General features: G+C 37.5%; 1 protein-coding gene and 1 long non-coding RNA gene across 2 annotated transcripts; both read left to right on the top strand.

Annotated features, from left to right (window-relative positions):
• The first annotated feature begins 3,044 nt into the window (after positions 1-3,044).
• LOC105356863 lies at positions 3,045-8,479 on the top strand. The gene is made up of 5 exons (XM_011489986.3): positions 3,045-3,174; positions 3,328-3,448; positions 5,018-5,214; positions 6,527-6,696; positions 7,745-8,479. Exons 1-5 carry the CDS (start codon positions 3,126-3,128, stop codon positions 7,853-7,855), a joined length of 648 nt encoding a protein of 215 aa, XP_011488288.1. The 5' UTR covers positions 3,045-3,125; the 3' UTR covers positions 7,856-8,479.
• A 1,539-nt stretch (positions 8,480-10,018) lies between these two features.
• Positions 10,019-12,417, top strand: LOC110017347. Its single transcript, XR_002872583.1, has 4 exons — positions 10,019-10,412; positions 10,592-10,799; positions 11,229-12,046; positions 12,231-12,417. It is a non-coding gene; the product is annotated as an uncharacterized LOC110017347 (long non-coding RNA).
• The last annotated feature ends 209 nt before the right edge of the window (positions 12,418-12,626 follow it).

The following is a 12,626-nucleotide window of genomic DNA, read 5'->3' as shown; positions in this document are numbered from 1 at the left end:
GGTGAAACACAAGAACATTGTCAACTTAAGCAGAATAAGAAATATCAAAATCTCATGACTACAACTCAGGAAAAGTGACTTGGCTGTCTTTGCTTTCCCGTTGGACCCACACCACCAATAGAAAGTTCAATAAAAGTATTAAATTGCAGACACTGATGCTAAGATGCTGGCAGACAGAAAGCGTACTTTTGGGTTGGCACAAGGCAGAGGAGATGCACAGGTATGTACAGTGATGCAGAAGAACGCCCTCTACATCCCCTCATTCCCATAAGAACTCTTCTCAGTGAAGTGGGCCACTGCTAATGGTGTGAAGGTACACTTTGATGAAGGTAAAGAAGTTCTTGAGATGCCCAAAATGTACGATTCATGTGTTTAAAAGGATGTACTAGCTGCAGATTGTAATGAAAATGATGTTTGTATCTCAGTTACGATAGTCAAACCTGGCACGAAATGCGTGGCGTCCTGCGATTGCAGGATGTAACAGTAAGCATGCACATTAAAGCTGCAAACCGTGAGTCTGAGAAAGAATGCGATGTATGCATGGAGGGAAGGTTCACCCAAACAGAAATCCAACTGACAAAGTTGGAGCTTGAGCCGGTGAACACAGATCTAGCTGGTCCAGTAAACAATGAATTAATAGATGGTTTCAAGTAAATGCAGTATTTTACAGATGTGTATAAAGGGGCTGTCTTTGATTATGTCCTAAAAGCGCCGCAACTTAAGCCTCAGAGAATTTTCTGGCTGATGTAGCACCTCTTGGTACTGTGAAATGCAGCCAACTTGTCCAGTGAGTCAAAAATTAGATTTTGGTTTTTGTGGTTGAGACTTCCGTTTCAAAGCTGTTGCTATCAAAAAGGCTCTGCTGAGTGCATTCTAGTATTTCTCTTTATATATTTAGATACTTAAACATCTGCTGTATTGTTCTGCAAACATTTTTACACCTTATATTTTTCAAAGAAATTAAAGACACACCTTTTTAAATTAGCTTTTAATTAGATTTTATGTCTTCTTTAAAATGTATGTTTTACTACATAATTTTAACATTTTACTTGTTTAATCTATGTATGTGTGTATATATATATATATTTTTTTTAAACTTTTATATTTTATGATATTTTATCATATATATTTATTCTTCAATCTTTTTATGTTTTATGATGTTTTATCACATCATTTTATCATTTTATTTGCTTAATCTAGAATTTTTGTATTTTATGACATTTTATCATAGACATCTCTGTTTAATCTAGAATTTTACTTGTATACTTTTTATGATATTTTAACACATATTTATTTTATCAGACTGTTTACGAGTGTTTTCTCACCCTTTGCTGGGGTGTTTGGGTTTATACTGACACCCCTGCCAACAGGAGGACAGGGCAGACGGCGCCTTCTGCTTTCTCTGGTTTTTCTTTATTTATTTTCCACTGGTGTTTGTCTTTGTGTATTTTATTGTGTGGGGCTAATTTAATGTATCTTATTGTATTTTATTTCATTTGATTTTGTTTTTTTGTACCTTGAGCTGTCTTTGCTGTCATGAAAGGTGCTATATAAATAAAATTAATTTGTATTTGAATTTGTATTTAGCTGAAAATTGTGTCGGGGCCAAATTCCGAAGGACATGTTAAAATAAAATTTTGTTAAATATATTCCATCATTTGCCCTTTTTGTTTAAGACAGTTGAAAAAAAGGGATAAAAAAAGTCAATTAAAATCAAAAATTGTATTTGGTATGAAATAATCCAAGATTACTATTTTTTGACCATATAGTCCAGCTGTAGTAGCTAGATTTATTATTGTTAAGGCATCACAAATATGTCCAACCAGGAGGGGGTCCTGTGTCAAACTCTGGACTGCCGCTCAGCTGGGCTGGGGAAGCCTTTGCATTCTTGTGTACAAGCTGTAGAAGTGAATGAGAGAATATAAAACAGAGGTAGGTTAATCAATAAACAGAAATGGCTATGTAAATCCATCCATATACATAATTATATCTATCTTTCTTTCATCTGTCACTTCTACAGCTTGTCCTAAAGAATGCAAAGGCATCCCCAACCTTTCCATTCTGAGAAGTTGTGGCTTCTCCCATTAGAGTAGAAGTCAAACTTGACAAATAAGTGCTCCAGACAGCTGTATTTGTTCCAAATGTTTATTCATTTGTGTTTGATGCACTCTTAAACTCTGAGGACCAAACATTTACCTCAGAATTTCCATGCATTGATTATAAGACCTCAGTATTTCTGTATCTGTTCAGCAACTGCAGCAAAAACATTTTTCAATCATCTGGTTTTCCAGGCCCTTGAAACTGCTGAAACCAGTTTGGCCTCTTGGTACTTGGTGTAAAAGATCGGTATTTTTTTCTTTTTGTTATTAGTTGGACTTTAGGTGGATTTTCTGACCTTTAGCTCTGGACTTTTGCAAGTCAAGTCAAGTCAAGATGAATGCTCTAACTGCGGGTTCAACTTCAAAAATAATCTGCTTCCACCTAGACCTTCATCATCCTCACTCATCCACCTTCGTGTCTTCCTTCTCTACATCCAAGAACCATGGTCTTCTTCCAGGCCTCTCCAACTGCAGCATACTTTTACCCACATCATCACTGTTCCTGTGTCCAAACCATCTCCATCTGCTTCCCACTATCCTATCCCCAAATATGAAATGTCAAATAATATTCGTATGGTAACAGTTTGACACACAAGTGTAAAAATGGTTTCAGGCCTCAAGGATACTTTGATCAGCACAACACGTTTTTTATTTCGTAGAAATGTACTTCTTCACATTTTAAACCTGCAGGCAATTTAACTTTAAAACATGAATTTGTTGGGTTTTAACCCTAACCCACAACATTATCTACTAGTTCAGCTTGCACAAAAGGAAGCTGAACTAGACTCTTGATCAGAAAGTGTTTTACCTTATATGACTTGGTGTTCTGTTTGCATAGCAAGATGAAACAGGAAAGGGCTTAAAGATCTCAAGTAAAGATATCACCTCTGGTGTCTTTGTTTGACTCTATTTGTGCAGCGTCACACCTTTTTTTTGACGTGTTGATCGCTTGAGGGTAGTCTTTGTGATGAGATGGCTCAGTTTCATGTGTGTTTTTTCACAGATTGAAGCAGCAGCCAAGCTGAGATGGTACCCTTCATTCTCAGGGTCGTCTTCATCGCTCATATGAGCCACGGTAGGATTCATTTTTATCATCTAGTAACACGTTGCATTGTTTTATTTGCATGTTTTGATGCTTTATTTTCAGAATCTGTGACAATGCCTTCATTAAAAACACTTTTGGTTTGAAATTAAACCCTGCAAATTGTTTTTTTGTTTTACTTTTCAGGTTTTGTCGTTATCCAGTCTCTGCTTTACAACGTCTACCCAAATCAGTCAGCCATCATTGGCTGTGAACACACAGGCCAATCTGGAAATGTTGAAGATTTTCGACTCTATAGTATTTCAGGGTAAGTTGCCCGTCAAAACAAATCACGACACATCATGACTCAAGCCTAATACGTGTTTGTGCTGATGTTGATTTCAATAGACTTTATGTTGGAGGTATTTGGGGTAGATTGTCCACCAGATCAGTGGGCTAGAGTGAGTGTACGTCTTCAATATGGAAAATTGTGGGTTTGAGTCCACAGTCGGGTCAAAGTAAGGGCCAACATGCAACATCGACTGTTGCTCACTACTCCATCATGGGATGAGCTTTACAGAAATACTCCGGTTACCTCACAGTTGTTCTGTTGCATCAGAGATGGATATGAGACAGAGTAATGGTGGGCCTCTTTGGTGTGGAATCAATCATTTCATACTGAATGTTGGCAAGAAAAAAAAGAGAAGATTGTGGTTTTTAAGTGGGGCAGCAACATGCCATACCTTTTTTCCGTGTGCGCTTTTCTGTGGAGGTGGGGGAGAGGTATAAACATCTTGATGTTAATCTGGCCAACAGCTTGGGCCCTGTTCCAGAAAGCAAGTTATGTGAGTTACCTCGGTAGGTTTGAGGCTAAGAAAGCGGATAAGCTCAGCCTTCTGTTCCAAAAACAAAGGTATGTTTCAGGGAATGTTAAGTTGCGATAGAAACTTAACATATCTTTTGAAGCCGCTCTTAGCCAACGTGACCCACGGTGGAGCAGCGCTGAGCGCCGAGCACATTTTATGCATCATGTTTTTTGTACGGAACAATATTTGCCAAAATTATGTCAAATAAAATTAGTCAAAGAGTCAAAGGCTGATTGTTCTTTCTTTATTATTTATTTGCTGTAATAAAAAAAAGTGAATTTATTGCTTAATACTCCATTTAACAAATAACAGATTAAATGTTCACAAACTTTTTCTCACCTTACGCTGGTGCTCCAGCAATTCTATTTCAAAGCTGGTCTTTTTGGCATTACGTTGTAGAAGGTCCATCTCAAGGTCACATTTTCTAATTTGTCTTAGAAGAAGAATTTTATACAGCTCTCTGGCAGGCAGCTACAAAGACAAAGTAATTCCACATAATTTGAAGTTTGCATACAGACCAGATATTAACCTAAGAAATTGTAGCTGCAGAAATGTTCTTACACTCCCAAGATTCATGGTGGAGGTTCACTGACCCTGATCTGCCTTTACATCCCCAGCAATATTCCGTAAAATTGCAGTGACAATAATTATTTAATTTAAAAAATATAAAAAGGAGAGGGGACAGCCCAAAAGGTAATGACAGTAATTTAGCAGATGAAATTTCATATTCAAATTAAAGAAAAATTCTACTCACAACAGTCATGCTAAACCTAAAGGAAATGTTGTATTTGTGTTGTTTTGAAAAACTTTGTCTACATGCACACGTTTCATTTAGGTAGTTATTTCACCTCAGCAAATCCATCACTGAAAACAGCCGTCAGCCTCTCCTCTCACTTTTCTGTCAGTCGATCAGAAATTTAGGCCACAGACCGTTTGACTCATTCTGAATATTTTTGATAATATGTTTATTTATATGTTTGTTAATATGTTGAGAAACCAACCAGGACCTGTAATCTCGTTTTGTATTTCAGAAATAATAAAAAGCTGCTCTGCCAGAAGGGAAGTTCCAACTGCGCGAATGTTTTTTATCAAGCGAGTTTAAACAAGACTGTCTTCTTGCTGGTCAACATTGGAGAGGAGGCCATGCAGCTCTCCTACCAGTGCGAGTTCACACTGAGCCATGGTGGTCTGTTTTACACCGCAACTGGAAAACCATCCAAACTACAAGGTAACTGGAGAATTTGTGCAGAGGTCTGTAGTTTCATTTAGTTTGATTTACCACATGTTCTTCTTTATCTATCTCTTCTTTGAAGGTCTAAAAAGCCTCGTTTCCACTGAGCGGTCCAGTCCAGTCCGGTATTTTCAGCATGTCCATTATAAAATAGATCCATAAAGCCGGACCAAACCGTACCACTTATTTAGCTCCCGTTGGTTGTAAGTCCATAGAAAAATGGACTGGATCGGTTAGGGCGCAGCTACTGCTGGAACCTGGTGATTGAAATTACAAAACCCTAAGCTCCAAGAAAGCAGCTGTATTCCTGTCAGCCGCCCGCAATCTTCTCTCAGACAGCATGAAATGCTTTTTATCTGCAAAGAACCAAAAGGCAAATGAAAAAATGAGCTGCTGGATCACCTCCATTGTTGATGTTGTTAGTTTCACCCCACATGCATCGTGAGGATCCAACTTGGATTAGAAACGTTTGCCTGAACTGCCTGGACTATTCTAAACCGGACCGCACCGCTCAGTGGAAACAAGGCTGGAGCGTTTGACACTGCAGGCCAACTTCAAACACAAAACACACAAATGAAAGCCCCAAGTGAACTATTTTTAGGAAGAAAACTTCAGAATAATGACTGAAAAATTCCAAATCAGATGAAAAGAACTGAGTTTTTCTGTCAAGGAGAAGATAGAACCGAGGATTGAACCAGTGCAACATATTCTTTTAAATCAGATCTGCTGCTAAATTACCGGTAGCATCTGTCACATTTTTACTTGTGTAGCAAGAGATAAGCCCTTATCCGTTCAGCATCACCTGTAACCACATGCAGATATTTTTGCATCTCTATTTCAAAAATTAAAAATAAAAATCATTTAGGTTTTGACCTGTGTAAAAAAAAATTAAATTGACGGAAATTCACTTTTACTGCTCAAGAAAGAGTTTAAAATGGATAACTTGATTTTTAAAAACATTTTCATTTTCATACACTTCTTGTAATTAATATTTTTTCACTTTTCCATGACTTCTTTCATCTGAATTATGGACAGTTTAGGCTTTTAGATTGACAGGGATTACATTTTTCCTAAATCATGTGGCTTTTTGCATTTTATATTTAAAATGGGCAAATATTATTAAAAATAAACATAGAAAAAGTTAATCTGGTGAGTAAAACATGTTCTAGGAAGTTTCCATGAGCATTTCTTTTTGATCTAGATATTTATTTTAATATTTTCATATGAAATATTATTTATTCAGAATTTTATTTTTACTTTTCTAACAGAAATTCTCTCTGTATGATTGTTGCACTTCATAATTCACCAGTAATTCACGTGGATGAAGCCGGAAAAAGTTACACTCTTCTTCCAAAGACACAGACTGCAGCACCTCCTCCTAACGAACAGATTTCCGTCCTGATGTGGATCCTGATTGGTCTGCTACTGTCAACCCTCCTGTACAGCAGCTTCGTCACCTGCTGCTACATCCGCCTTATGGTAACTTCTGTTTGCTGAATCATCGGGTCGAACCCGATCCAAACCTGATCCTGATCAGTTCAGAAGAATGACTCCTCTCCAAACATCTCAGCCGCACTGCCGGGGAAAAGTATTTATTCCCCCCGCAAAAAAACCTCTAATAACTTTTTACTTTGTGGAATCGATGACATCATATTCGCCATTTAAAAAAAAAAAAAGTAGTGAGCAGAGTGTCCCAACTGCTTTTAAAATCCAGGGCACTTCATAGTGCTGCACTATATAGTTTTTCAGTAGTTAGGGGATAGAGTGGGAATTTGGACATAGCCAATATATTTAAATGTATGTTTTAATACCATCAACGTTTTAATCATCAGAACATCAAGATTCATGAATAATCGTAAGACTCTCATCAGTTCCATTTTCACTTAGTGAAATTGGTGACGTCATGTTCACAGTTTGGAAAAACAAAAAGTAGTAAGCGTGGTGTCCGAATTACTTTTAAAATCCAGATCTCTAAATAGTTCCACACTATTTGGGTTTTTTAGTAGTTAAGGATTAGGGTGGGAATTCGGACGTAGCCTACAGCTCTTAAACCGTTTACGCAAGTAACGCAGATACTGATGCTACCTTCACACCAGACACCTGATGCACATTCAAGAATGCGCTAGACGCGAGAATTTTGAATGCAGAAACGTGCATATATGCACATAAACATAACTGAAAGTGGCTGCTTGAACACGTGTTTCCAAACCTGGTGTGTACGTAGCATGAAGAGCGCTGATACAGCAGTGACAGTACGGATTCTTTCATGGAGAAAAGCAGCTTTGCACCGCTATGATACAATTTACGTTAGTGGTGGGTTGTAAACCACTTTCTGTTAAGTGATTAAGCAAAAGGAACTCTCAGGACTCTCAAACTGGAATCATGTCATTGTTACCAAAAATAAAAAACCACCACAATCGTTACACAACCAGCCAGATCTTTCATAATGAACAGAGAAACCCACTTAAAAGAATATCTTTGTGGGTTTAATGAAGTGTTTCAGATTTTTTTTCCTGTTGTTTGACAGAGGAGCAAACAAGACATTGAGAACCCGACCTACGTGGAAATGAGGAAAGGTCCTCCATCCCTGAACAACATCTACGATAATCTGAGGCTGGGCGCGGCTACAGTGCTGTAGCCTTCATGATAGCAGCTGTTTCTGCAGAATATTTGGTGTCATGTCAAAAATGACCAGCAGGGGAGGACAAATCCTCATCTGCACCCCTGGAGAAGGTTCACAGCTTTGCATTTTGGCACCATGACATTTAAAGATCAATTACTGAAATGAAGCATCCATATATTCATCTTTATGTAGCATTGAGTTTCTAATGCTTTTTTTTCTATTTTGTCTCTCTACCTTTTCTCAGTGGCTTTTCTCATCCATACAATATTACTGTTTTTATCAAATATCTTCATTACTGTAAAAATGAAAACCAAACTAATTCAATTTAAAAAGAACTGTTTCAAAACCGTTCTGTGACTTCTTCATGACAAAAATCCAAAAATATTTGGAAATGTTTTCCATCCGTGAACAGAGGGGGGCAGTAGAGATCAGAGTTAGGAACATTCCAGCTCTGTCATGTTGTCAAAGGGGAAAATTCAAAAGAAAAAAACACTTTTGCAATCAGAAAAATGCTTTCCAAAAAAGTGTTTTCCACAAATTGAGTTCTTAAATCATATTTAATTACTAGATAAACGTCATTGTAAAATTGCAGGTTTTCAAAAATGGAGTTGCTGCCTAAACTGCCTAAATTATTTTAACCCTTGTGCTATCCTAGGCACTTTAACATTGGGAGTTGGGTCATCTAGACCCACTAGACAGTGCGCTGAACCTTTTTTCTTCAATGATGTGTGATCTTCACTGGTGTCCATGGATTACATGAAAGCTTTATCCACCTTTGTCATGGTAGGGAGAACACCTCAATGGAAGGGGGGGTCATCTAAGATAGCACAAGGGTTAAGGAAGTAACTGTCTGACTTTAAATTATGATTTACATTTCTTGTTTTTGTTATTCACTATGGCTTTACTTCAGACGAAATGATGGAACCTGCATCTTTCCATCAGGAATCAAATGAGCCATGATCAGAAATCGATTCCAGTTTTATTCTGGATTTTCAAGCATATTTGTTGCCGTAACAACCAACAAACACCTCGAGGTTGTGCTCCGCAATGTAGAAATATAAGGGGTTTGATGATTATTTTGATAAACAAACAAACAAAAAAACTTGATTTCCTTAGAACTGCAACATTTTTTCCCTAAATTTCATTATTTAGCTGTGTCAGCAGATTTTTTTTCCCGAGGGTTTTTTGTGTACCACGCCCACAATTTTATATTTTTGCGTCCAGCTTGAGCTTAGAATTCATGGATACCCTTTTGACGACATACCGATGAAAATGAGCATCAGTTGTTGCACAACGGACAACACTTCAGAGCAGCCAAATACAAAACCAATAGATATAGAGCAGCCACCAGTGTGTGAATTTGTGAATGTAAAGCACTTTGGGCCTTCGAAGAAGGTAGAAATGTGCTTTAAAAGTATACGCCATTTACCAGATAAGAACTCGTTCGTTCCGCCAGCCATAAGTTGCTGAACATACTATAAATGGTCTAGAGCAGGGGTGTCAAACCAATGAGTTACATCACTAGAGGAGACATCACGTGATTCCTCATGGGAGGAGCGCACCGCCATCTTGGTGAGGTCAAGATACTGCTTTGGTGAATGGATGTGAACATATTTTTTCCAAAATGCCAGCTCATTGTGCGGGTTTTAACTGCCTAAATTGTAGAAATGAATCTACAACGGAGGAAGGCATAACATTTCACAGGTAAATAAATTTTTTTTTAATATAAAGCTGCAGGGGCATCATTAATAGTACACATTTTGGCATGCATGATGATCATACTGCAGGGATAGCATGATCAACATGCTACTTGATGTATGCATAATTTGCTGTCGACATAAATGTAAACTTTTTTTAAAAAAACCTATATACAGTATACCAGTACTAGGCTATTATTGTAATACAGATTTATACATTTCTGACTCAGTGACTGAACATTTTTTGCAGATTTCCAATGGATTCTGAGTTAAGGAAAAAATGGGCCTTAGCTGTAAAAAGAGCTAACCCAGATGGATCTCTGTGGTTGCCAACAAGCAAGACAGTCTGGCTATGCTCTAAACATTTTTTGGAAACAGATTTTGACAAGACTGGCCAGACTGTTCGCTTGAAAGTTGGCACCATACCATCTGTGTTCGATTTTCCAAGTCATTTACAGGTGAACAAAAATAATTAGTGCTAATGGTCACCATAAACATTGTATAACCTTCTTCAAACAACATCAGGGTTTGTGGGCATTACCTTGTATTAATTATACAATAAAATCTTTGTTGTCAGGCATTACTGGTGATTAATGGGTTGGGCCCTTGGCCTTCTGCTCTGGCATTAATGATATCTGTCCTCGGGCCCAACCCATTAATCACCAGTAATGCCTGACAACAAAAATTTTAGTATTATTAATAAATAAAATGTATTTATTGTTTAAAGGAATTTATCCATCTTGCAGGTTGACACCATAAAACAGTTGAAAAGAACAACCAAAAACAGCAGACGTTCTACAGAGACTGCCAATGTAACAGAAGTGCAACAATCACCGATTTCAGATGAAGATCATAATCTGTCTACTTCAATAAATGTGAATATTAGTTTAATTCTGTTATATTCTGAGGCTGTAATATCAATGATAATATGTTGTATATGTGTCCACTTATTGCATTGATTAAGTTATTCTCTATTGAAATTAATTTTCTGTCCAACCGTCAGTCCTGTCTTTAAATAACGAATTAGATAAAATCGACTCATCTTAATTTGCAGGATCACACATATGACTTGCCTGATGCTGCTGAAATGAAGAATCGGTTGGATCGACTCAACTCCCAGAGAGAACATTTAGAAGAACAACTGAGAAATGTTCGGAGGAGAGAAAAACGAGCAAGGGTAACCTGTGATTGCCTTTTGCAAGAGCTCAGTGAAAAAAACATGTTGACAAGTGAATTGCAAGAAAAACTAAGTTCTTTTGCAGGTAAGTCATGTCCCTGATTGTGTCCAGCGCAAAACATTAGTCGTTTGAAAGGCATCTTTTTTTTAATATTTATTTTTTCACTGGGGAGGACCTTTACATATAGCTCATTTAAAAAAAAAATCAGACTTTCCTGTGGAACTTCTCCAAAAGCCAGTGCAGGAATAGAGTGAAGAACAATGTGATTTTGCCCTCACACTGCATTTCTATAGTCTGAAAGCTTATGATTATTTGATTTTGTTATGTGTTATTGTGAAACAAAATGTTCATACTCCAGTCTAACTGTGCTCTCTTCACCTTGTACATCTCCAGAACAGTTCTTCAAAACATTACGAATATAAATTTTTATATTTCCCTTTATCATCCTGACTGCAAATAATATTTCATACAAATTTTTGAAAAAAATTTATTTTCTTTTTTTGGTCTCCATAGATGGCTTGAAAAGGTGGACGGTTCACCAGGTTTTAATAAGGATGTCTTTGGGACCTTGAAAGAATTGCATGAAAAAGATCCGAAGAACTACACTCTCTGTAACATCACCCTTGATGCGATGGCAGGGCGTTCATTGAGCAGGGCGCTGTAAGAGACGGCAGCCACTCCAGCCGCTCCGCAGCACTGTTTCTCGTTTTTCAATCCTTTTTTTGTTTTTCTTTCTTTTTCTTATCCTACGTTTTACTGATAGGTATCCTATGGATACGGAATTTTTTTTGTCAATTTCCATGCGGGAACCTCCCAAATGGATAAATAAAATTGTCTATCTATCTATGGCAATCAAACACCAAATTGAGTATGTCAATGCTAACAAAAGAATGGTTGGTTTCGTGGAGCCACTTGGTGACCGGGAAGATGATGCCAAAGAAGCCCTCGTGTTTATGGCTGTTGGACTGCATGGATCATGGGAAATGCCATTAGGTCACTTCTTTACAAGAACCCTAAGTGCCTCGGCACAGGCACAGCTTGTTCGTCATCTGCTTCATCTTATGAATGAAACTGGAATGAGAGCAAGAGGATTGACAATGGATGGGCATGCCAGCAATGTTGCTATGTGTCGAATTTTGGGATGCAGTCTTGACCCACAAAGTTTGAAAACCTCTTTTGATGATCCAGCAAGCAGACAGGATGTTCATGTGTTTTTTGATGCCTGCCATATGATGAAGGTAGTTCGAAATATGTTGGAAAACTACCAGGTTGTGCATTCAGATGAAGGAAGGGTGTGCTGGCAACATATTAAAGATCTCCAGAAGCTTCAGGTTAGTACATTACATATAATGTTAATCAGGTTGAAATTTTTGCTTTGTTGGTTTTGCCTAGTATACATTTTAAGAGAACTTTGAAAATAAAATAAAAACACCTTTAAAGCACAGCACAGGGGTCTTGCTGTTTGGTTCGTTGAATATTGTATGATTGTTTATTAATTATCCTTATCCATGGCAGGATGATTGTGGACTTCGAGCTGGGAATAAGTTGACGCGAGATCATATTAACTTCAAGACACAGAAGATGAAAGTAAATCTAGCGGCACAACTCCTGAGCAGTTCTACTGCCAAAGCTCTGCGGCTGGCAAACACTTTGGGGCTTCAAAATTTCAGCGATGATGACTGCAACAGCAACAGCAACTTTCATTGAGGTAATTTTGAAATATCCTGGTCATGAATAGAGAATTGTCTACAAAAATTTCCATTATAAAACATTACCATCATTGCTTTGTTAATTTGCAGATGTTTGATACTTTATTTGACATCTTCAATTCAAGAAATTTGAAGTGTCCTGGCTACAAAAAACCCATTAGTGAAAAAAATTGGGAAGATATCAAAACGAAACTTCAGGAAA

Source organism: Oryzias latipes, chromosome 21, assembly GCF_002234675.1.
Source record: "Oryzias latipes chromosome 21, ASM223467v1".
NCBI lineage: Eukaryota > Metazoa > Chordata > Actinopteri > Beloniformes > Adrianichthyidae > Oryzias > Oryzias latipes.
This window is presented reverse-complemented; position numbering and strand designations above follow the sequence as displayed.

Excerpts from the sequence above, each read along its gene's own strand:
- LOC105356863 (XM_011489986.3), top strand. The coding sequence starts at position 3,126 with ATGGTACCCTTCATTCTCAGGGTCGTCTTCATCGCTCATATGAGCCAC. Across the intron at positions 3,175-3,327 it reads CATCGCTCATATGAGCCACG|GTTTTGTCGTTATCCAGTCT; the intron begins GTAGGATTCATT and ends TTTACTTTTCAG. Across the intron at positions 6,697-7,744 it reads GCTGCTACATCCGCCTTATG|AGGAGCAAACAAGACATTGA; the intron begins GTAACTTCTGTT and ends GTTGTTTGACAG.